The sequence below is a fragment of the Aotus nancymaae genome, unplaced genomic scaffold (genome assembly GCF_030222135.1).
Source record: "Aotus nancymaae isolate 86718 unplaced genomic scaffold, 86718_ANA_hifiasm-v0.15.2.pri h1tg000036l, whole genome shotgun sequence".
NCBI classification, from domain to species: domain Eukaryota; kingdom Metazoa; phylum Chordata; class Mammalia; order Primates; family Aotidae; genus Aotus; species Aotus nancymaae.
The window spans coordinates 48,228,575-48,255,005 of NW_026988450.1; the positions used below are offsets into that span (position 1 = coordinate 48,228,575).

Genomic DNA, 26,431 nt, shown 5'->3' on the forward strand with positions numbered 1-26,431 from the left:
GTCAATCAAACCTCTTTTCTTTATAAATTACCCAGTCTCAAGTATTTCTTCATACAGCATTAGAATGGACTAATACAGTAAATTCATATCAGTAGAGTGGAGTGCTGTTGTAAGAATACCTGAAAATATGGAAGCTACTTTGTAACTGGGTAACAGGCAGAGGTTGGAACAGTTTAGAGGACTCAGAAGAAGACAGGAAAATGTGGGAAAGTTTTGAACTTCCTAGAGATTTGGAGGGCTCAGAAGACAGGGAGATGTGGGAAAGTTTGGAACTTCCTAGAGACTTGACTTTGATTAAAATGCCAACAGTGATATGGACAATGAAGTCTAGGCTGAAGTGGTCTTGACTGGAGATGAGGAACTTGTTGGTAACTGGAGCAAAGGTAACTCTTGCTATGCTTTAGTACAGAGGTTGGTGGCTTTTCGCTCCTTCCCTAGAGATCTGTGGAACTTTGAACTTGAGAGAGATGATTTGGGATATCTGGGAGAAGAAATTTCTAAGTGGCAAAGCATTCAAGAGAAAGCAGAGCATAAAAGTTTGGAAAATTTGCAGCCTGACAATGTGACAGAAAAGAAAAACCAGTTTTCTGGGAAGAAAATCAAGTTGGCTGGAAAACTTTGCATAATGAGGAGCACAATATTAATCACCAAGACAATGGGGAAAATGTCTCCAGGGCTTGTCAGAGACCTTCATGAGAGTCCCTCTCATCATAGGCCAGGAGATCTAGGAGGGAAAGATGGTTTCGTGGGCTGGGTCCAGGGCCCCCCTGCCATGTGTAGCCTTAGTACTCTGTCCCAGCCATTCTAGCCATGGGTAAAAGGGGCCAAGGTAGAGTTCAGGATGTTGCTTCAGAGGGTTGAAGGCCCCAGCCTTGGGAGGTTCTACATGGTATTGGTCCTGAGAGTTACACGGAAGACAAAAATTGAGGTTTGGGAACCTCTGCTTAGATTTCAGAGGATGTATGGAAATGCCTGGATGTCCAGTCAGAAGTCTGCAACAGGGGCAGAGCCCTCATGGGGAACGTCTGCTAGGGCAGCCCGATGATGCGATAGAAAAGAAAAACCAATTTTCTGGGGAGAAAATCAAGCTAGCTGGAAAAGTTTGCATAAGTAACGAGGAGCAGAATGTTAACCACCAAGACAATGGGGAAAATGTCTCAGAGCCTCCACATAGAGTCCCCACTGGGGCACTGTCATGTAGGCTGTAAGAAGAGGGCCACTGTCCTCCAGACCCCAGAATTGTAGATCCACTGACACCTTGTACCATGTGGCCAGATAAGCTGCAGACACTCAATACCACCCTGTGAAAGCAGCCAAGAGGGAGAGCTGTACTCTGCCAAGCCACAGGGACAGAGCTGCCCAAGGCTGTGGGAGCCTACCTCTTGCATCCAGATATGAGACATGGAGTAAAAGGAGACCATTTTGGAACTTTAAGGTTTAATGACTGCCTTATTGGATTTTAGCATGGGACCTGTAACCCCTTTGTTTTGGCCAATTTCTGTATTTGGAATGGATGTATTTACCCAGTGCCTGTACTCCCATTGTATCTAGGAAGTTACTAACTTGCCATTGATTTTACAGGCTCATGGGCAGAGGGAACTTGCCTTGTCTCAGACGAGACTTTGGAATTGGACTTTTGAGTTAATGCTGGAATGACTTAAGAGTTTGGGGGAATCTCAGAAAGGCATGAGTGTTTTCTCAGAAGGGCACGAGTGGGGGAGTCTCAGAAGGGCAAGTGTGAGGACATGAGATTTGGGAGAGGCCAGGGTAGAATGATATGGTTTGGCTGTGTCTCCATCCAAATCTCATCTTGAATTGTAGTTCCCATAATCCTGATGTGTTGTGGGAGGGACCCAGTGGGAGGTAATTGGATCATGGAGATGGTTACCCTCATGCTGTTTTTGTGATAGTGAGTTCTTAGAAATTCTGATGGTGTTATAAGCAGATTTTACCCCTTTGCTCCACAATTCTCTCTCCTGCCACCTTGTGAAGAAGGACGTGTTTGCTTCCCCTTCCGCCATGATTGTAAGTTTCTTGAGCCTTCCTAGCCATGTGGAACTGTGAGTCAATTAAACCTCTTTCCTTTATAAATTACCTAGTCACGAGTATTTCTTCATAGTAGCCTAAGAATGGACTAATACATGGGAGGAAAATAGCAGTGTATTATTCTATATTTAATTTTATTATAAAAATTGGTAATTATTTTTAGATTATTATATTGGTGGTACAGTGTAACTTATATATCAATTGCAGTAACTTAAGGATACCCTCTTCCCTTCTTCTAGTGGACTATGACAGCAAGATTTGCATAAAGGAATATGTGAATACTTAGTAAAGCATTTTTTCAAATATGTTTTTTTTCACTATCTTTGTGATTGTTCTTTTGACTCATGTCAGCTTTCAATACAGTGTACAAAAACATTGTACTCTTTTTCTGGATTAAGTCCTGTATAAAGTTTAGCCAAATTCTCAGAGTTAAGTACCTGGAACAGTAACTACAGTTATTTTGGTCTCCGTAAGTAACAATAGTAAATAGTGACGGCCTTAAGCCATCATATTACAAGGTAAGGTATGCCTATCTGAAGCCACATTTTATTTATTATTTGCTCTTTTTGTTTCACCACATTGCTTTCCTAACAGTAGATTTCTTTTCACAATTTCTGAGAGAAGTATTCCTGTAGAACATAATGTGAGTGGTGCCCTGAGTTGTATAATGTTAAGACAGTACTCCCTCTGCCTTTCTATTGCTCACATTTGGGGCATTTTATAATTTCAGTTTGATGGTAGAGTGGAAAGAAACTAAGAAACTACTTTTCTTTATTTGATATCAAAGTCTATCAAGAGATGAATATAACTTTTGTATAAAAATATTTTCCTTATCAAAATCTGAGCTTTTAGCACTAAAAACAAATTACTTTATAAAAAACTTTTCTTAAGGAGAAATTATGACATATTGATGTTTTAGTTATTAAAACAGATTTGATACCTGAGAAATATAATGTTATTAAAGGTATCAAACTATATTCTTGATTGTAGTTGTCTAAATCAAGTTGCTTTATATAGGTATATAAGATTCTTCTTTTTTTTTTTTGCTTTGAGACAGAATCTTGCTCTGTTGCCCAGGCTGGAGTGCAGTGGTGTAATCTCGGCTCACTGTAACCTCTGCCTCCCGTGTTCAGGCGATACTTGTGCTTCAGCCTCCTAATTAGATGGGATTACAGGTGCTCACCACCATGCTTGACTAATTTTTGTATTTTTAGTACAGATGGGGTTTCACCACATTTGCCAGACTGGTCTCAAACTCCTGAACTCAAGTGATTCTCTTGCCTCGGCCTCCCAAAGTGTTGAGATTACAGGCATGAGCCACTGTACCTGGCCAAGATTCTTATCAGATGTTTCAGACAACTTATGATAAGAGTCTTATATATAACATGTATGAAGTATTAATAAAGAGCTATTATTTATGATTCAAAGTAGATTACTAAGTTTTAGAAACTGTAAAAGAATCTGTGTTATAAAATAATTTTAAAGAAAGTCATTTGGTCTATCCATATTCTTTTGCTTTTGTGTATTTCCAGAAACTAGTTCAGATTTTTGATTCTGAACACCATGAAGAACTCTTTAGAGAACCTTTTAGTAGCTCTTTTGTGTTGACTATGATATAGATTTCCTACATTTCTTTTGAAAAATTGGTAGAGAATGAGAGTTTCACCCTTAGTGATTGAGAGCTAGAAGAGGGAATGGTATTATTAAGTTCTATTTCTGTCTCATCATCTAACATAGTGATTGGAACAAGGTAAATTATTCACTGATTATAGCTCCCTACAACCACAGTAGATGTTAAATAGAGTAGCTCAGCATCCTTTTTAATAAAAAGAAATGAGATCCAGGCTTTGCCACTTTCTGTCTTGGGCCTTTGCAAACTCCTAATTTCCCCAATCCTATTATTTTATTATTATACTTTAAGTTCTGGTGTACATGTGCAGAATGTGCAGGTTTGTTATATAGGTATACATATGCCATGGTGGTTTGCTGCACCCATCAACCTATCATCTACATTAGGTATTTCTCCTAATGCTGTCCCTCCCCCAGCTCCCCACCCCTTGACAGGCCCTGGGGTATAATGTTACCCTCCCTGAGTTCATGTGTTCTCATTGTTTAACTCCCATTTATGAGCGAGAACATGTGGTGTTTGGTTTTCTGTTCTTGTGTTAGTTTGCTGAGAATGATGTTTTCCAGCTTCATCCATGTCCCTGCAAAGGAAATCAACCCATCCTTTTTAATGGCTGCATAGTATTCCATGGTGTGCATGTGTCACATATTCTTTATCTAGTCTATCATTGATGGGCATTTGGGTTGGTTCCAAGTCTTGGTTGTTGTGAACAGTGCTGCAATAAACATACATGTGCATGTGTCTTTATGTAGTATGATTTATAATCCTTTGGTTATATACCCAGAAAAATGGTATTTCTCGTTCTAGATACTTGAGGAATTGCCACACTGTCTTCCACAATGGTTGAACTAGTTTACACTCCAACAGTGTAAAAGTGTTTCTATTTCTTCACATCCTCTCCAGCATCTGTTGTCTCCTGATTTTTTTAATGATTGCCAGTTTAACTGGTGTGAGATGATATCTTTTTTTTTTTTTTTTTTTTGAGACGGAGTTTCACTCTTGTTACCCAGGCTGGATGGAGTGCAATGGTGTGATCTCGGCTCACCGCAAACTCCGCCTCCTGGGTTCAGGCAATTCTCCTGCCTCAGCCTCCTGAGTAGCTGGGATTATAGGCACGCACCACCATGCCCAGCTAATTTTTTGTACTTTTATTAGAGACGGGGTTTCACCATGTTGACCAGGATGGTCTCGATCTCTTGACCTCATGATCCACCCGCCTCGGCCTCCCAAAGTGCTGGGATTACAGGCGTGAGCCACCGCGCCCGGCCCATGAGATGGTATCTTAATGTGATTTTCATTTGCATTTCCCTAATGACCAGTGATGATGAGCTTTTTTTTCACATTTCTTGGCTGCATAAATGTCTTCTTTTGAGAAGTGTCTGTTCATATTGTTCACCCACCTTTTTGATGGAGTTGTTTATTTTTTTTCTTGAAAATTTAATTTTTTTGTAGATTCTGGATATTCACCCTTGTCAGATGGATAGATTGCAAAATTTTTTCCCATTCTGTAGGTTGCCGGTTCACTCTAATGATAGTTTCTTTTGCTGTGCAGAAGCTCTTGAGTTTAATTAGATCCTATTTGTCAATTCTGGGTTTTGTTGCCATTGCTTTTGGTGTTTTAGTCATGAAATCTTTGCTCATGCCTACGTCCTGGATGGTATTGCCTAGGTTTTCTTCTAGGATTTTTATGGTTTTAGGTCTTACATTTAAGTCTTGAATTCATTTTCAGCTAATTTTTGTATAAGGTGTAAGGAAGGGGTTGGCTAGCCAGTTTTCCCAACACCATTTATTATATAGGAATCCTTTCCCATTGCTTGTTTTTGTCAGGTTTGTCAAAGATCAGATGGTTGCAGATGTGTGGTATTATTTCTGAGGGCTCTGTTCTGTTCCATTGGTCTATATGTCTGTTTTGGTACCAGTCCCATGCTGTTTTGGTTACTGTAGCCTTATAGTATAGTTTGAAGTTGGGTAGCATGATGCCTTCAGCTTTGTTCTTTTTGTTTAGGATTGTCTTGGCTATGTGGGCTCTTTTTTGGTTCCATTTGAAATTTAAAGTAGTTTTTTTCAATTTTGTGAAGAAAGTCAGTGGTAGCTTTATGGTGATAGCATTGAATCTATAAATTACTTTGGGCAGTTTGGCCATTTTCATGATATTGATTCTTCTTATCCATGAGCATGGAATGTTTTTTCATATGTTAGTGTCCTCTCTTATTTCCTTGAGCAGTGGTTTGTAGTTCTACTTTTGAGAAGGAGTTTCACTCTTGTTGCCCAGGCTGCAGTGCAATGGCATGATCTGAGCTCACTGCAACCTCCGCCTCCCAGGTTCAAGCGATCTCCTGTCTCAGCCTCCTGAGTAGCTGGGATCACAGGCATGCACCACCACATCCAGCTAATTTTGTATTTTTAATAGAGACAAGGTTTCACCATGCTGGTCAGGCTAGTTTTGAACTCCTTACCTCAGTTATCCACCTGCCTTGGCCTCCCAAAGTGGGATTACAGGTGTGAGCCACCATATCCGGTCTCCAGTCCTTTTTTAAATATATGTAGAATGAAAATAGTAAAATCTTCTAAGGATTGTTTTGTGCATGCCAAATAAATAAAGTAGGCACCATGCATGGCAGTTAGTAAGTGCTCAGTGAATGTTAAGTAGTATGATTACTATTACTGATACTACTGCTGCTGCTACTACTAATACTACGATGATAATGATTGTATTAGCATTGTTGGCATCATTTAATTTTCTGAGATATTAAAATTTTCTAAGACATGAATTTTGAGAATCTGTTGAAAATGCTTAAAATACATAAATATACAGCATTTTAGATACCATTTAATAGGTGTAATGGACTCCTTAAAGTGCTATAGACCATCGGTTTAGAACTCATTCTCAGAGGATAATGGATATACCTTCAAATGGACACAATACAGGTGGCAAGTATTGGAAAATAGCAACCAATCAGTATACAATTATATAAAGACAAAATACAAATTGGCAAATTAATAGCTCCGAGTATTAGTTTGTTTTCATACTGCTGTAAAGAACTCCCTGAGACTGGGTAATTTATAAAGGAAACATGTTTGATTGACTCACAGTTCCACATGGCTGGAGAGGGCTCAGGAAATTTACAATTATGGCAGAAGGCAAAGGGGAAGCAAGTCTCTTCTTCACATGGTGGCAAGAGAGTGAATTGCCAGTGAGTGAGGATGTGCCATGCTTTAAAAACCATCAGAGTTTGTGAGAAGTCCCTCACTATTATGAGAACAGCATGGGGGAAACTGCCCCCATAAGCCAGTCATTTCCCACCAGGTTCCTCCTTTCACACCTTGGGTTTATAATTCAACCTGGGTTTGGGTGGGACACAAAGCTAAACCGTATCACAAGGGTTGATATGGGACAAGATATTTCTCAGGATAACATCATCTAACCATTTGTAAATCCTTTAATGTGCTTGTTAAATAGCAGAATCCTGGCCATAGCTCAGGATGACTGAATCGTAATTTCTTTGCAATATTATGAGTCTCCTTGAATACCTTAAGGTGTGAAGTCAAAGGTTTTAGAATAATATTTAATACAACTATCGTAGAAAGTGTATGATATTCTTAATTATTCAAACATAATTGAGCATCAAAAGCAAAGGATGAAATATATTTAACCAAAATGTGGAAAGGGGAAAAGAAACGAAATTATGTTGGTAGGTTTTTATGAATAATTGGTGAAATGAGTGATAAAGTCTGTGATCAGATCAGATTATGCTAAACACCCTAGGTCTTTCACATATTAACTGTTTTCCTCTGGGCAAAAATTAGTTACCTTCTCTAATCTATTGTATCCTCATCTGTAAAATGAAGATAATAATAATAGCTATAATATAGGCCTGTTGTAAGGACTGAATGTGATAATGAACATAATACATACTTAAGTCCTCAGTAAATGTTAATTGATTACAGTTAATTATCATCATCATCATCATCATCATCATCACCATCATGATCATTGTAGTGGCGGTTGTCCATACTGTCAGTATAATATTCCTAAGGTTTCTTTGCCTGTATAATTCTCAGCTATCCTTAAGGATCAAAATGAGGTTCTCTCTTTTGATTACATTTTTCTAGCCATTTATTTATAGAAATTAGTACCTTCTGTGCTTTTATATCCTTTAGCAAGTAGTACATAATAAAGATGTTAATACCTACTTCTTGGTTAACTGATAAACATTCATTTGCTTCCTTTTTATTTACACAGAGCATGTAAATTTTATTTATAAGCACTTTAAGTATTTTAACACAGGAGCTATTTTGAGTTACAGATTGAGTGACCCTAGTCTGAAAATTCAAAATCTGAGATGTTCTAACATCTGAAACTTTTTGAGAACCAACATGACTCTCAAAGGAAATGTTCATTGGAGCATTTTGGATTTTTTTTTTTTTTTTTTTGAGACAGAGTCTCGCTCTGTCGCCAGGCGCCAGGCTGGAGTGCAGTGGTGCAATCTTGGCTCGCTGTAACCTCTGCCTCCCAGGTTCAAGCAATTCTTCTGCCTCAGCCTCCCAAGTAGCTGGGACTACAGGTGTGCACCACCACGCCCAGCTAATTTTTGTATTTTTTAGTAGAGACGAGGTTTCACCATGTTGGCCAGGATGGTCTCAACCTCTTGACCTTGTGATCTGCCCTCCTCAGCCTCCCAAAGTGCTGGGATTGCAAGTATGAGCCACCACGCCTGGCTGCATTTTGGATTTTTGATTTTCACAGCAGGGATGCTCCACTGGTGAGTATATAATATAAATTCCAAAATTCAACAAAATCCAAAATTCAAGACACTTCTGGTCCCAGGTATTTTGGATAAAGGATTTCAACCTGTATTTTATTTCTGTCTCCTCATTTCATCTGACCAAGATACTGGGAGAAAAAGTTTCCTCAGGTAGTTTTATGTTTAAATGTCTCCACCTAGGCCTGGCTTGGTGGTGCATACCTGTAATCCCAGCACTTTGGAAGGCTGAGGCAGGCGGGTCACCTGAGGTCAGGAGTTCAAGACCAGCCTGGCCAACATGGGAAAACCCCATCTCTACTGAAAATATAAAAATTAGCCAGGCTGGTGGAACATGCCTGCAATTCCAGCTGCTAAGGAGGCTAAGGCAGGAGAATTACTTAAACCTGGGAGGCAGAGGTTGCAGTGAGCTGAGATCACGCCACTGCACTCCAGCCTGGGTGACAGAGACTCTGTGTCAAAAAAAAGTCTTCAGAACTTAACTTATAAGTTAAATTTGTTTCAAAAATAAAAATCTTAATCTGTTTTTTTAAGCCAAATATAAATTTTAAAATTGTCTCATTTTCTTAAAAAGGATTTGTGCATTTCCTTTTATTTCTTGAGTTTGACTAATCAAGAATTGAGTAAGTATAGTTATGAGAGTTCAGCCCATTTATTTTAAATTTGCATTCTTTCACCTCCGAAACACTAAACTATGAAACCTGACACAAATACTGTAAGAACATCTGAGGTAGATAGTTAAAGTATAATTAAGTTTAAATGCCCTGGTGAAGGAGTATAAAAATTATTTAAATTCAATCGGCTAGTACATTTGCAGTTTTCTTTTATTAGGTGTGAAATCTAAGAATCCCCTGCCAACTCTTGAGGGCTCAATCCAGAATGTTGAATTGAAGTACTGCAGCACATCATTGGTCAAATGTGCCTCTGGGACCATGGGATCAATAAAAATTTGTGCCAAAGCCCCAGGTATGTGCAGCTGGACCGTGTAAAACTTTATTGCCTGTATAGGAGAATTGGCCTTGCATTTTACAAGGAGCGTTACTGAAACAAGAATTTACTCATTGTTCCTATGAATCAGACGTTTTAAATTTTTACTTAAAAATTTTTCTAATTGTGCCAAGATGATACTTCTTGACATTAACAAATTAATTTTTATTTAGGGAAAAATACTTAGTTTTATGAATGGTTATGAGGGAAAAAAATTAAAGTAATGCTTATTATACTTTTTGGGGGAATAGGAGGTATATATATGTCACTTAAGATGAAATTAAAAAGTTGTTATTATAATGTAATTAAATAGGAGACCCAATTGTTTTTAAATTTTGGTTGTAAATGACTTTACCTTCCTACCAATATTTTATTTCATAATATTTTTAAAAAACTATTTGTGATTTTTTTCAGTGTAAACTAATTTTAAGGTAAGTTTATAAAGGTACAGATTTCATTTAATTTTTAGAAGATACTGTATTTAGTTGTTTTGTTTTATAAACCTTTCTGGACATGTTCTGTATTCATTAGCAAATATGAAAACTTAAGAGTTAAAAATGGTTTACATTTCATCTGACTCAGTATAATTAAATGTATAGCTAAAATTATCAAATAAAATTGAAATGTTATATTATTGTTAGTATATTTTAAAATCAAACATTCTGAAGCTACTCATGTTCTGTTTTTATTGTTGTTTTATAAATATTTCTTTTCAGTTGATAGTGGAAAAGAGAAGTTGATTCCCTTGCTTCAGGGTCCTTCTGACACTAAAGACCTTCATAGCACCAAGTGGCTCAAAGAGAGTAGAAAGCCGGAGTCCCTCTTAGCTCCAGATTTGATGGCCTTCACAATCCAAGTTCCACAATACATTGACTACTGCCACAATTCCAGTAAGAGCAAACCTACTATTATTCCTTTATTTTGCATTTTTTTTTCTAGAAAGGCTTTTAAAATTGGGCTTCTTTAAAAAAGCAATTTTTGTCAATGGGCATACTCTCAGCAGTTGTGCTTTTTCAAAAGTCAAAGGAAAAATATTTGTATCACTTTTATTTATTGAAATGTGTTTATAAATAATAATAATTTTATTTATATGACAATTTAGTGTTATATATAGTGGTTAACTTCAGATTCATATGTATAAGGAACAACTAAGTTTTAAAATATAGTATATCATTATAATGCATATTTTCTTGGGGTAGTAGCACTTTGTAACCCACAGTTTGTCATGTGTAAATTATGTTTTTACCTTCTGTAATTTTTTAGGAATGAAAAGATTTGATGGTAGAACTGAGAAAAAAATCTCAGAGGTCATTACCTCATTTCTTAGAGTTTAATTTTTTTCTGGTAGCACTTTGAATAGAATCTGTTTCATTTTATTCAACAGTGTAATAGCAAAACTATACCTCTCATATTGAGAGGAGGTATCAGAAGAATCAATGAAGACTGAGAAAAGTAAAAAATGTGATAGGTGGAGATCAGTATCAGCCATGAATTCACTTAGCCAGTATGTAGATTAGCAAAGTCAGGGTGTTCAGTCAATGAGACTATCAATACGATAGTAATACAGACATTTGTTTTAAAAGATAGGTGGTCCACATATTCTCTCTAGAAGTAATCGGCCAGTGAGTAGTTTCAAATAGCTGCTTTAAGAGTAGAGATTCATTAACATTATCCAACAATACTGTAGTTTATAGAAAGTATATTCAGCACTAGTATGTTCAAGTAGAAACTATGAAAAGATTTGTAATTAACTGAGCAGAGACTATGTAGAGGTGAATATTGAATAAATCAGTGCACAAGTGAATGTGTACAGGGACACAAAACATTTGAAAGATGAGTATATTGCAGTAATATTTGCAGCTGAATGGCATCCACATTGGAAACTGGAAATTTGTGTTTGAAAGGTGAGTCTGAGGATGGTCTCTTTTAGCATGCTTCTAAGGATAGCACACCTCAAAAAAGATTTCAGCCTGATAAGAATGGGTATGGAGCCATAAAGAACGAATGATTGGAGATGACTTCAGGATCAAAACTAGGGTTGTCCCTATGGAGAAAAGATTTTGCCAATCTTATAAAGCAAAGATTGTTAAAAACTTTATTAAAAGGCCTGACAGCTAATATTTTAGGGCTTATGGCCCATACAGTCTCTATCTCAACTATTTATTTCTGCTGTTATAGCGCAAAAGTAGCTACAGAAAAGACTTAAATTAATGGATGTGACTGTGTTTCAATAAAACTTTGTTTATAAAAGCAGGAAGTGGGCCAGATTTGACCTATGTGGTTTGTCTAACACTTTTATAGAAAGAAGGGATTGGTGGTTAAATATCATGGCTTTGTTAATGCCTATTTAATTATGTTTCTTAAATACGTTGTTTAGTAAACTTCTTCATAGAATTATCCATATAGTAATTTTTGTTTTCAAATAATAAACAAGATGATATTAAAATGATCAGACTCATTAGAGAAATGCAAATCAAAACCACATTGAGATAACATCTTACCCCAGTTAAATTGGTGATCATTAAAAAATCAGGAGACAACAGATGCTGGAGAGGATGTGGAGAGATAGGAACACTTTTACACTGTTGGTAGGAATGTAAACTAGTTCAACCATTGTGGAAGACAGTGTGAAAATTCCTCAAGGATCTAGAACCAGAAATACCATTTGATCCAGCAATCCCATTACTGGGTATATACTCAAAGGATTATAAATCATTCTATTATAAAGGCACATGCACATGTGTGTTTATTGCAGTACTGTTCACAATAGCAAAGACTTGGAACCAACCCAAATGCCCATCAGTGGTAGACTGGATAAAGAAAATGTGACACATATATACCATGGAATACTATGCAGCCATAAAAAAGGATGAGTTCATGCCCTTTGTAGGGACATGGATGAAGCTGGAAACCATCATTCTCAGCAAACTGACACAAGAACAGAAAACCAAACACCTCATGTTCTCACTCATAAGTGAAAGCTGAACAATGAGAACACATAGACACAGGGAGAGGAACATCATACACTGGGGCCTGTTGAGGGATGGGAGGCTAGGGGAGAGATAGCAGAGGGTGGGGGGGATAAGGGACGGATAGCATTAGGAGAAATACCTAATGTAGATGATGGGGTGGTGGATGCAGCAAACCACCATGGCACATGTACTTATATAACAAACCTGCATGTTCTGTACATCTGCCCCAGAACTTAAAGTATAATAATAAAAAAAGAAATAAAATAAAATAAAGTAAATAAATAAAAATAAAATGACGATAACATTCAGTTACAATTTTGATACCTAAGAAGAGATTAATCTTATTTGAATTTGCCACTTATTCTTGAGTTGGACAGGACCTCCTAATATTTGTTTTACCATATATGCAATTAAAATAAATTAATAAGTCAAACTTATTTAAATAATCTGATCTGTTAACAATATTTATATTGTCTTTTAATTTAAATGCGTTTCTAGCGTCACAAAATTTTATTTGTGGTTTTAACTTTTTATATGGCTCTAAAAGTAAACTGGTATAAGAAAAATTATCTATGACACCTGTAATATTTATAAAGATTTAATTTTTTCTTGCTGTTAAGGAAATTCACCTAATCTGCAACATTAGTGTTATGTGTAGCAGTAGGTTTATGGATTTGTGTGTAAAATTTTAGTGTGATCATGTATTTAGTCCTTTGAAAATATTCCTTTGAGTATGTTTTAAATCTAAAATGTAATATATTTTAACTAAAACTACATTTCCATAGTTTATTTAGGGTATTTTTAAATTAAAATTTTTCATCCACCTTAGAACTGTCACCCATATTCATGGCCTAGGTATATATGATATGGTTTATAGAGGTCATAAGTACTATTTTTTTTGCCATTTTTAAAATAATTTGGATTAATCTTAGGTTGTTGTAACAAGATTTAAATTGGATGTCTATGTATATATGTGAGTATGACTGATGTTATAGACAAATCATAAATAAATCTTAAATGAAAAAATTAATAATTCATTAACAATCCTTCAAGACTTGACTGAAATATTACCCTTTCAGCAAGTACTTTCCTGAAATATTACCCTTTCAGCAAGTACTTTCCTGACCACTGTATCTAAATTTCTCTGTCTCCTACACACATATTGACACTTCTTATTTTTCTGCACTTCTTTAGTTTTCCTTAGTACTTTTCAGAATCTACCGTACTGTATATATTACTGATTTATATTGTTGATTGTTTCCCCTGTTATTAGAATTTTATGCTTCATTTGGGCAGGACGTTTTGTCTCTTTTTTGTCACTGCTGTATTTCGGTGTCTAGACCAATACCTGGCACATAAGTTAGCAATACATACTTACTGAATGAGCAAACATTGATGATTACATCTACTTTTCTTTGGTTTTTGAAGTTGAAGCATCTAACGGAAAAGAGACAGGAGTCTTTCTGGAGGCTTAAGGAAATAAAAAGATGTTAGGTGGTTAAATCTTTTAGGTGAACAGTTAAAGGGAAGCAGGAGTAGTCTCTGTTTGTGTTTTCACAAACAGATGGGCCAGGCGCCGTGGCTTATTCCTGAATTCCCAGTACTTTGGGAGGCCGAGGCAGGCGGATCACAAGGTCAGGAGATCAAGACCACCCTGGCCAATATGGTGAAACCCCGTCTCTACTAAAAATACAAAAATTAGCTAGGCATGGTGACACATGCCTGTATTCCCAGCTACTCGGGAGGCTGAGGCAGAAGAATCGATTGTACCAGGGAGGCAGAGATTGCAGTGAGCCGAGATCATGCCACAGTACTCCAGCCTGGTGACAGAGTGAGACTCTGTCTCAAAACAAACAAACAAAAAGAACCCACACAAGCAGATACATGCCCAGGTGAGGTTGTTAATGAACTTTTCCCATGGGCTTGTAGAATTTGAATGATGATCATGCTAACTGGCTTTTTAGGGTCACAGCATGACGTGTGGAAGACAGCTGCCATTGTGCATATACTTTAAAATTGAGGAGTATGGATGGTTAACCTGGGGACCAGTAAATGTCGTGGATGTTATGTAAAAGTCAATCAGGAAGTGAGTTTTGAGAGACACTTACTTAGGCAGTCTTTTGACTGTGATTTGAGAATGTGAGGGAATGGACAGCTTTATTAATGGGGATTAGGAATTATGACTGAAAGAAATATTAATGATATTAGTAAAACTCATTATCAAAACAGTACTTTATGATTAAAAAGTCACATTTGTGTAAATTATTTGCTTACAAATCAAAACTGTTTTAGGAACAGAAAATAATATTTGTGTCTTACAGAGGGGGAAATAGATGCCTAGAAGTTTGGTGACTTGCCCAAGTGCCTAGCAAGTCAGACTTTGAACTAGAACTTGGGACTTCTTTTTTTTTTTTTTTTTTGAGACGGAGTTTCGCTCTTGTTACCCAGGCTGGAGTACAATGGCGTGATCCCGGCTCACCGCAACCTCCGCCTCCTGGGTTCAGGCAATTCTCCTGCCTCAGCCTCCCGAGTAGCTGGGATTACAGGCACGCACCACCATGCCCACCTAATTTTTTGTATTTTTAGTAGAGACGGGGTTTCACCATGTTGACCAGGATGCTCTCGATCTCTTGACCTCGTGATCCACCCGCCTTGGCCTCCCAAAGTGCTGGGATTACAGGCGTAAGCCACCGCGCCCTGCCTGGGACTTCTAACTATAACATTTTCCCACCATGCTGGGTTGTTTACCATTTTCTCTTTTAACCTTAGAATCCACCTTGCCAAACACTGCATTGCCCAGTCTTAAAAATTTCTAACTTAAAGGATCTCCTTTTTTACTTTATATTAAGCACTGTCAAAAGAACCACACTGTCATGATCTTACAGCATTGCTTTGTCTTTGAAGCCCAACAATTCCCTTTGTACTTTTCCTTCTTCCCTACTTGATTGCATTCTGCACTTGACTATCTCTGATAAACAGCAAAGGAGTTGAAGGCTCTTTTATTAGAATACAATGTGTTAGCACACATTCTGTATTTATGGTTACAGAATGACACATTTAATGACACATTTCTTACGTTTGTATAGATATAACAAGCCAAATAGAGAAATAGATGCTTCACTGGTTCCTTCATAGGTAGAAGCATTTGGTGACTATAACTGATATATGTAAAACATTTAAAAGCAGGTTCTTCCAGGTTCAGTGGTTCATCCCTGCAATCCCAGCACTTTGGGAAGGCTGAAGTGGAAGGATCACTTGAGCCTGGGAGTCAGAGGTTGCAGTGAGCCACAATCGTGCACTGCACTGCAGCCTGGGTGACAGAATGCAACCCTGTCTCAAAAATAAATAAATAAAAATAAAAATGAGTTTTAAGTATTTTCCTTTCCTTATCTTCTTCTTCTTTTTTTTTTTTTCTGAGACAGAGCCTTGCTCTGTCACCAGGTTGGAGTGCAGTGGCACAATCTCAGCTTACTGCAACCTCCACTTTTCAGGTTCAAATGATTCTCATGCCTCAGCCTCTGGAGTTGCTGGGATTACAGAGGTACACCACCACGCCTGGCTAATTTTTGTATTTTTAGAAGAGACAGGGTTTCACCATGTTGGCCAGGCTGGTATCAAACTCCTGGCCTCATGTAATCCACCTGCTTTGGCCTCCAAAAGTGCTGAGATTACTGGCCTGAATCATTGTGCCCAGACTCCTTTGTCTTTTTAATATGGTCTTTGGCTCTTGTTATGCTGTATTTTGAATATATATCATAGCAGGTTCTGGTTGCCAAAAAGTTCTGAGCCTTTGTTAATCATGGTATTAATGTGTAAATAAATTTTGGAGTGTCTGCTATTTAGGGATATAAAATGACCATGAATTACTATCAGCTTAGAATCAAAAGAATTTAGGCCATCATTTCAGTTTCTAAGCCAGTGTTAGGAGTTCTGTTTATATGTCTTTTGCTATTTGCTTCAGCTCTGCTGGCGTTTTTTGACTTTCTCTGTGGTGGTTATATATTTACATATACTGTTTTTTCTGTCTAGGATTCTCACAACCATCCTTACCCTTTTTAGACTTGTTTATTTCCAGCTCAGTCTCAAGATCTCATCTCAACAACTACTACAACGAAGACTTCTGTGACTCTGCCTTTTCCCTACTTCCTCCCAACTCACTCAATTTAATTAAGTACCTTTGTTATATTCTTTCATAGCTGTTAAAATGGCATATATTTATATAGCCTGTTTTTACCACTTGACAGTAAGTTCCATGAGGGCAGAATTAATCACTGGTTGCTTATCATTTTATCACCAGGGCCTATCATTGATTAATGCACAAAAAATGCATGTGAAATCATTTGTTGAATGAATGAATAAATGAATGAACATCTATGGCAGATACTCAGGGTATAAATATATTTGACAGATAAATAAGTTCTCAATACATGTTAGCCTCCTTTTCTTTTCTCTATTTGTTTTCTTCCTTGTCTTCCTTTTTCTTCTGCATGTATCTACCACTAGAGAAAATATCTACCAATATCTTCCTCTGTAAGACAGTTCTAATTACTATTCTTTGTTCACTGGACTATAACTTCCATTTTCTGGTCTGATTTTATTATTATAGATGACACAAAATAATATATCAGCCTGAAATATACCTGACAACACATATTATCTTACCTTTTTTAGCTTTTTTTCCCCTTCATTTCATTTGGTATTCATCCTCTCCAGCGTTTACTGCTATGGTTGCTCATACCCTTTCTATTAAAACTTTAGTCTCTTTTGGCTTCTAGATGTTAAAAGACAAGTCTATATAGCAGTGGTCCTCAACTGTTTTGGTACCAGGGACCTGTTTTGTGGAAGACAATTTTTCCATGGACTTGGCTGGTGGGGGATGGTTTCCGGATGAAATGCTTCCACTTCAGATCATCAGGCATTAGATTATCATAAGGAATGCACAACCTAGATCCCTCGTATGCCCATTTTGCAATAGACTTTCTGCTCCTGTGAGAATCTAATGCTGTTGCTGATCTGACAGGAGGCAGAGCTCAGGCAGTAATGCTTGCTTGCTTGCCTACTTCTCCTAACAGGACACAGACTGTTACAGGTCCATCACCCAGGGGTTGGGGATCCCTGTTCCATAGGTCTTTTGTGGTTTTGAACTTCTTGTGAATGGAGGCACTGACTGCCCTTTGTTCTGGACTGTCTATTCAAAGATGTTCTTATAGTGAACAGCCTTGGAAGACAAATATCCTATCTCATTCTGGAGCAAAGAGAAAACATGCTTACTGTTATAAAACATTTGGTTCCTTAACTTAGGGTTCATCTCTTGTTATGTAATTCACTGCACGTACAGGCAGCCATCTGAACAAACCTGCACACTATCACCTCTGTGAGGCTTGTAGGCAAAGGGAACTGATGCAGATATGTTGATACTGGTGTTTCTTCCTGTGCCATGAGTAATAAAGCCCTTATCTGTGACTTGGGATCCTTGTCTTCTACAGCATTCATGAAATTGTGGTAGTATATGATCTTAGGTCGCTCACAATTCTTGACATCAGAACGATGTAGTTTCTTGGTATTCCTTGCTTTATTACCCTCCTCAAAGATGTTTCTTTCCTTTGTGCCTTAAATATAGCTTGTTTCCAAGATTATATTATTGACTTTCTCTTTCTATCTGAATGACCTAGTCACTATATCTGTTTTCAGCAATGAACCATAAGTTTATACCTTTCTGTCCATTTATTTTCTTTTGAGATCTGGACTGCAAATTTCAGCTGCTTCTTAAATCTTTTCTATGGATATTTTAGTGGTGCCTAACACATTGAAAACTAAACTCAGTATAATTCTTTATTCCCTATTTCATACTTAATTATTCACTCTTTCAATTAATGGCACTATTTCCCTCTTAATACTGTCAATTTCAGCACTACCTCAGTTCTGCCTTTCTTCCCTGCACATGGTTGATGTTTCACAAAAGCTTTCACCACCCCACCAATTAAATATGCTAGGAAAAACATCTTAAATTTATTTTAGTAATTTTCTGTATGATTTGTCTTCAAATTCCCAAACTGACTACTTCCACTACAGGTTTGAAAATGTCTTCTTTAAAATGTTACTCCAAAATTTAACACAGTCCTCCACATACCACAAACTACAACATGTATACTTCTCAGATTTGTATAGGGAACTTCTATTCAGTTGCTCTTTGTCTTGAGCTTGTATGCTACATGGAAACCGTGGTTATTTTCCACACGAACTACTCTTAAGACATTTTTATATATTTTGTATGTCTACATTAGTTTATGAATCTACATGGAAAACATTATAGTTATTTCTATGAAATTTCACCTAATTGATTTTGGTCAACCGTTAACGAAGACTTAAATTCTCATACATTAACAGACCACGAAGTCTCACTTATTTACAAAACAATGCAGTGGCATAAGAATGATTTCTATGTATACCGGACTGAATAAAAGGAATGCAAAAGCTGTCAGTAGAATGAAGTTTTTTCTAGAGAGGATAGAACAACTAGGAGAAGGGGCAGGTAGCAAACACTGATGTGAATTTCACCCCTAACAGTTTTGTAAAGCAACTCCTACTGGTTCACTACAGTTTATACTCCTCTTTTTGCCTATATGAAAACTATGATACAGCCAACTTCAAAATCTACACAGAATCACAAGGTTAATGTCATTGGATCTTAAACACAAAAGCTATGAATTGCAAAAATAAAAACTCACATAGAAAATGTATATTATTTTCTAAGTAGAAAATAAAGTAATTTTATAGTATAAAATTTTTAACTTAAATTGTGATAAATTAAAAATAATTAAAAATTTTACTCGTCAAATATGGGAAACCTTTGATCATTGTTATTGGAAAGAAAAGTCACGATTATAATTGTAATCTCTGTAAATTAACTGTTACATTAGGAGGTAGTTCTGTCTCTTGATGAAAACATACCAGCAAACAGACAACAGGCACACTCTTTTGTTTTACCATTCAGAATTGGTTGGTTAGAATATAAATTGTTTAGGAGTTTTAGAAATGGAGGCAGTATTTTATATTGTAACTTCTAATTTGTAGGGAGTGTCTTTTTTTTGTTGTTTTAAAAAATTATGCTCCCAATGTAAAAATAAGGGAATTGCCTTGAAGTTGTATTTTTAGTATTTTTGACAGAACACATGAGTAAGAATGCTTATATATTGTAGCAATTAAAGACAATTCACATTTGTGGTTTGGGCATAAATGTGTAAAAATTATACCCATCTATCTTATTACATTTCCTCTTTCCTCCCTGAGGACTTTACTATGTACTTTATCTGTAATTGTTGCCAGTTTTCTATCATGTTCCCACTGGGCTTCTGGTGCAAAAAATCTTATCCTCTTGATGACAGAGCTTGCCTGAATGATTTCATGCTCCTAGCATTTTTGTTCACGGGAATTAGGGGCAAAATGTAACTACAGCTGAACAGAGCATCTATTTTTGTAATTTTGGAGTTTAGGCACTGTTATTGGAACTAAATGAAGAGATGCAGGTGTTCTCCACTCCAAGCCCTTTGGGAGTTTTGATGGTAGATGCTTGAAAAGAAAATGCATGTGTTTCCACAGTCAAACAGCAGCTGTGAGACAAGGATTTATGCTTTTCTCAGAACTTTGGGATTTCAAAATGTTACATTTAATCACAAGCCCAGAAAGGGGAGCAAATGTTAAAGATGTTACGCATAAAAGTAAGTTTACTGATTTCTTTACCATACGGGCTAGTTGTGGGAATATAGGAACAAAATACTTTTTAATCATAATACAAACAATTTCTAAAGGATTATGATAATTGTAAGGACATTACCTTTTGAAAATGTTATATTTGTAGTGCAGAGAACTTTTTTATCCTACTAATTACTTAAAATATAGTTTTTTCCCCATTTAGAGACACACACACACACACACACACACACGCAAGATGAAAGGTGTGGTAAACTGTTTGCCATATGTATTTTGATTGTTTTTTCCTAAAAAGTTTAATAGATATCTTATTGTGAAAACATTATTTTCAAGTACAAGAAATGTCAAGTTCTAGCCAGGATAGTAACTAAGGGAATTTATTGGTATTTAAATGTAGCCATATATTTAAATGTTTACAGAAAACAAAGCATATATATATGTTTAAAATATTTTTTCTTTTTTCAAATTACGAAGTTACTTTGTATTGTAATTGATTCTCAAATTTATCTTTATTAAAGCACGACCGTGCAGTATTTCTTTGCCATTCTCATATTTTTATTCCTCTACTTTTTTTAAAGCATAGTCATTCATTTATTCATCTAGCAAGTATATTGCAAATTTAAGTCTCCACAATGAATCAACTTCTACTATATTGAGGAGTAAACATATAAACAACCACAGCTGAATGAATGAATGATATGAAGGCTTATATTTGGTAAATTATATTATTTCCATTCATCCATTGTAAATTATATTACTTTGAGCAAGTAAACCTTTCTGAGTATTGGTTTCTTTTTGCATTTGCTTTTTTTGGAGATAGGATCTCACTCTGTCGTCCAGGAAGGAGTGCAGTGATGCTTGCAGTGTCTACCTCCTGAGCTCAAGAGATCCTCCCCTCTGAACCTTCCGAGTAGCTAGGTATACAGGCATGAGCCACCACTCCTGGCTGTTTTGGGTTTTTTTTGTAGAGACAGAGTCCCACTATGTTGCTCAGGTTAGTCTTGAACTCCTAGATTCAAGCAATCCTCCCACCTTGGCCTCCCAAAGTGTTGGGATTACAGGCGTGAGCCACAGCGCCTGACCCAGTGTTGGTTTGCCATCTATAAAATGGAGATACTCTTATCTGCCAAGATTGTTGTAAAGATTAAATTATGTATCTTCAAGTACACTGTAAACTTAAAAACATAATGTGGATTTTAATTATTAATTACTCTGTTTAAAATAGTACTCTATATTAACCTGTCATTGAAAATGTGTGTTTTTTCTCTGAGTCTTCTTTTCCTTCCTTAATCTCAACATCCCAGCTAATGGTATCCACTTTAACTTTTTTCTCAAGGTAAAAATTTACAAACCTATGATTATGCAATTCTGAAGCTAGGAGCAAATCCTTTACCTAGTTCCATTATTCTCCTTCCACATTGAAATGTCTCCTGGAAGCTATGATGTTAGGAGTCAGGAACAGTTGCAGTAGCAACAGGAAATTACTTTGCTGGCTTCCTTTGAAAGGTCCTAGATTCTGGAAGGAAGCCAGAGGGAGAAATCCTTTGAACCTTGAGGGTAACCAGTTTCCCTGATTTATGTAGCACAAGGTCAAAATTTCTGCATTTTTTACTGCTTATATAGCAAATGTAAACTGGTATTCAGAGTAAATAGTAGCTTCATTAGTAAGTAGTAAATTAATATACAAAAAAAATACAAGTTGTATACTGCACTGCTAATGAACCTCACTAGAAAATATGGACTGTCTTATAATTTGTTTAAAGTATGCTTTTATATGGATCAAAAAGTACCATTATTACTTTATTTTCTACTTAGAAAATAATACACATTTTCTACATGAGTTTTTATTTTTGAAACTTGTAGCTTTTGTGTTTAAGATCCAATGACATTAACCTTGTGATTCTGTACAGATTTTGAAGTTGGCTGTATAGTAGCTTTCATATAGGCCAAAAGAGGAGTAGAAACTATAGTGAACCAGTAGGAGTTCTTCACAAAACTGTTAGGGGTGAAATTCACATCAGTGTTTGCAACCTGCCCCTTCTCCTAGTTGTTCTATCCTCTCTAGAAAAAACTTCATTCTACTGACAGTTTTTGCATTCCTTTTATTCAGTCCGGTATACATGGGAATCATTCTTACGCCATTGCATTGTTTGTTAAATAAGTGAGACTCTGTGGTCTCTTAATGTGTGAGAGCTTTAGTGCTTTACTGAGGATATTTCTTTTATTTTCACCTCCCTCTGACTTTTGCCCTTTTTCCTCCTCATCCCTTTTCTCTCCCCTCCCTTCCCAATTAATTACTCCCTTCTAAGTACAACCATAGCACTTTGGCTGTATCAAGGCTGCAAATATCTTAACTGTTTATAGGATTCTTTCCCCATGAAGTTGGGAGTTCCTAATGGCAGGGAACCAACCATAAGTAGTGTATGATAGGTATTAGGTAAATATAAGCTGGTCCAAAGGAAATTATTTTTGCCATTTGGGCATAGCCCTATTGTTTGCAGGCACATATTTTATTTCTGAATTGCTCTGTGGGGAAAAATGTAGTCTGGCTTCAGTCTGTTAAATAATAATTTTTAAATGTAAAATCGTAACTTTCATATAGATATATAAGTCAGACAAGTGTTAAAGATTTTATTTAACTCATCATTAATGAGAGAACCAGGTATACGTTACAGCTAGATCAAAGGAGAATTTTAAAGACAGAGGCATTTGTAGATCAGTAATATTAAAATAGATTTGGAAATGAATAAACGGGCTTTTTCCTTAATGGGGAAGTGAGATCAATTGAACTTCTACCTGACAGAATTTGCCCACCTTCAGTCAAGAATTATTTTGCTTTGCTATCAATTATCTGTAATTTGCTGATTTGTAAAACAGTGTATAGGCAATGAAAGGTGCAGAGTGACAGTGTCAGACTTAGATAACTTGAAAGGGTGTGCTTTTCACAATGCAGAGCTCTTCATTGAAGCACAATTCGTTTCTTAAAAGGCCTACTAAATTCCAGATGGCTAGGCTATTTTTAGCTATGAGTGGTTTAAATATAGAGGCAGATAAGAAATAATTTTATCAAGGTTCAGTGCATGGTGGGAAAATTAAAGGGAAATGATACCACCGGCAGAGGGCAGTGATGAAGTAACAGTTTCTTAAAGACAAAGGAAGTACTGATTGTTGACAATTCTAGGCTAATTCTGTCGACCTTAACTTGAATTTTACTTTTCAGATATTGCCATACTAAGTTCCTTTCAGCCAATTGCTTTGCCAATACCTGAAACTTGCCAGAATAAGGCTCATTTTGGTTTTGTTTTAGGCTTTGTTAATGAAGTAAATAAAATATTCTAACCTGGTTTAATTAAGTACATAATGTGTTCTAACTTATACATACTTTTTTTAATACAGTAAATATTTGAGTATATATTATAGGTTAGGTGCTGCTTTAGGCATTAAGGAGATACATGTATATATTTATCTCCATAATGTATAGATAGATACTCACATCTCTATCTATGATGATTTATGATATGATCTATGATAGATGGATATGTGTAGCTATCTACACACATGAAAGTGGAGTTTCCAAGCCTTACCAAAGTAACATTCTGTTGATTATGATATTTTAATTTTAGTAATTTATTTTTTATAAAAATATAACACTTTATATAATATTATTTAAACTATCAGAAGTCTTTCTTTGAATTGAAATTAGGTAAGATGTAAAAGTTACATCTTAATTAAGTTACATCTTATCTAATTTCAATTCAAAGAAAGACTTCTGATAGTTTAAATAATACTATATAAAGTGTTATATTCTCTCTTAATTAGATAAGATGTAACTTTTACATCTTATCTAATTTCCACTAAAACATAAAAATCTGAAATATTGTGATAATTTCTGCAAAAATATGGTTGCCAAAGTTATAATAAAAATACAAATACACCAGAGGAAAATGGCCAAAAGAGACAAAAGTAAGAAACACAAATGATCAAAGACACATAAAAAAATTCAAATTAACGAGTAGTCAAAGAAATGGATATTAAAACACTAGGGAACATTTATTTTAAACCTGTGAAATTGATAAATGTTAACTAAATGATAAAACAGCACTGAAGAACTTACAGTGAGATGAGTACTTCCATAAAAGTTTGGCAGGTATATATGAATTGGTACAGAGTCTCTAAAAATCAATTTAGCAAAATTTTTGAAGAAATTAAGAGTGGTTATCTTTTTTAATCCCACTTCTAAGACTATATCCCAAGTGAATAATCCAAGATACATTTGAAAACCTTGTATTTAAGCTATAAGGGTATTCATGTCAGCTAATTTATGATAATCGCAAATTATCTTTGTTGCCTAATAGTAGGCAAATTACCAAGTAAGTCAGTATATTCATAAAGGATATCTTTGAAATCAGCCAGTAGGAAATATTTGATGTCAAAGGAAAATGTTCATATTAAAAGGTTGTGTGAAAAAATAAAAGTATAAACCTTCACATAAGATTCCAGTTGTATAAAATTTCTTCAATATATACATAAGAATATATGCATGCATATGTATTTATATATTCATAAAAATTATTTTTAATAGTACCATCAAGTACCAGTGCTTGATGGGATTATGAGTGTATTCCCATTCATACTTTTACTCTTCTATGTTTTTTAAAATATTTTCTCCAATCATTATAGACATTAAAAAATATTTCTTCTCAGTAATTACTTATTTTCAGTCAATTATTTAGAGATCATTATGGTTATTTGGCTCACACGTAGCATTCTTGCATACTTCTTACATACCTTTTAATAATTAAATTGTTTCATTTTTAAAGAATATATGTGCCCTGAAAGTCACAGAATCTATAGCTCAATTTTTAAAGATGCTTTGCAGCAGTGTGGGTGGAAGAGGGCGTAAAGAGGAGGTAAGAGGTATAATGTATATGTGAATAAAATATCAAATTGTTAGATATCGTAATTTGCATTTCTCTTTGAATAGTTTGCGTAGTCACTGAAATGTTTATTTTTCTGATAGTTGTTTTCTAGTTATAAATAAAATGTGTTGTCTTTTTGATGTATAGTTAGAATTTTATTGTTAGTCAACTCTCAGGGATAGTACAAAATGATTAAGATCCAGATATTCACTTGAAAAATAGCTCTTTGAATATTTGAATATATTTTGACATAGGAACAAAGATATTGATTGTCACAGTTAAACTCCAAGTTCAGCCAGGTGTGGTGGTTCATGCCTAAAATCTCAGCACTTTGGGAGGCCGAGGTTGGATGATCACTTGAGTCCAAGAGTTTGAGACCAGCCTGGACAGCATAGTGAGACCTCTGCCTCAATCAATAAATCAATAAATCAATAAACAAATAAATAAATAAAGGTAAACTTATGAAATCTATTTTTGTTAAATCTTTGATGAAGTTGAAATATTCCAAATTCTTAATGGGAACTAGTGGAAGTTAATACTCTAGATAATAATCTTACAGGAAGAGTTAATAATAAAAGCAAACTTGATTAATATCTAAAATCATCTCCTCTAGGTAAAATAGATTTAGTTAGGAGAATGGGATAGATACTTCTGTAGAGACACTATCAAGGTATTTATCAGCATATCTATAATAGGACCTTGGAGGTTGATCATATTGCCACTCTTTTTTGTTTTTATCCTCACTTCCAGTCAGTTCCTCTCTTCTTGATTTGGACTTTATTTAGAATTATTAGCTATGATTAGTATCACTTTTGGGTTCAAGCTGAGAAATAGAACATTTCCTTGGGATAGATGGATAAGAGTTGACAGAGACACAGGAAGAGAAAAGTCAAGAATCTAAAAATGATTCATTTCTAAGTGGGCATAAGAATTTCTGAAATAATGAGTTGTAGTTGATGAAAAGCAAGCAGAGCTTAGTGAATAATCTTTTCAGGAAGAAAGAAGGTGACTGGACCAAAACGTATTACCTCTAACAGGGTGATAGACAGCCACTGAATGGAGAGAAAAGAGTGGAGGAGGAACAGGCAATATTAAAATAAGTTACTGATAAGTTTTTAAAAAATCAGTTTGATGTTGTTAAATCATCAATCATCAGTTATCCTAAAAACAAGATTTGTTATAATTACTTGTCCTGTGTAGACAAATATATATATTTTGAGTGGGAGACTTTCAAGATCATTTCTAGTCCAGAAGAATAAAAAGGCAAACGTTTTATTTGGGCAAGTGTCATTAGAGTTAGGTATCTAGTGAGTGGAGAAGGTAAGACTGACTTTCTTGTCTGATGTTCTTTTTATTATGTATATTACTTTAAATGGCTATTTTCAGGTGACCAAGTAGTTAGCTTTA

General features: G+C 35.7%; 1 protein-coding gene across 7 annotated transcripts in view; it reads left to right on the plus strand.

Moving 5' to 3' along the window:
• VPS13B (vacuolar protein sorting 13 homolog B) overlaps positions 1 to 26,431 on the plus strand; it is an 839,649-nt gene that overhangs the window by 254,504 nt on the left and 558,714 nt on the right. For all 7 annotated transcript variants that reach the window (XM_064384451.1, XM_012455820.2, XM_021675751.2 and 4 more), the window contains exons 18-19: positions 9,268 to 9,402; positions 10,140 to 10,313. In XM_064384451.1, the coding sequence (XP_064240521.1) occupies positions 9,268 to 9,402; positions 10,140 to 10,313 (309 nt within the window). The remainder of the gene's footprint in view (positions 1 to 9,267; positions 9,403 to 10,139; positions 10,314 to 26,431) is intronic.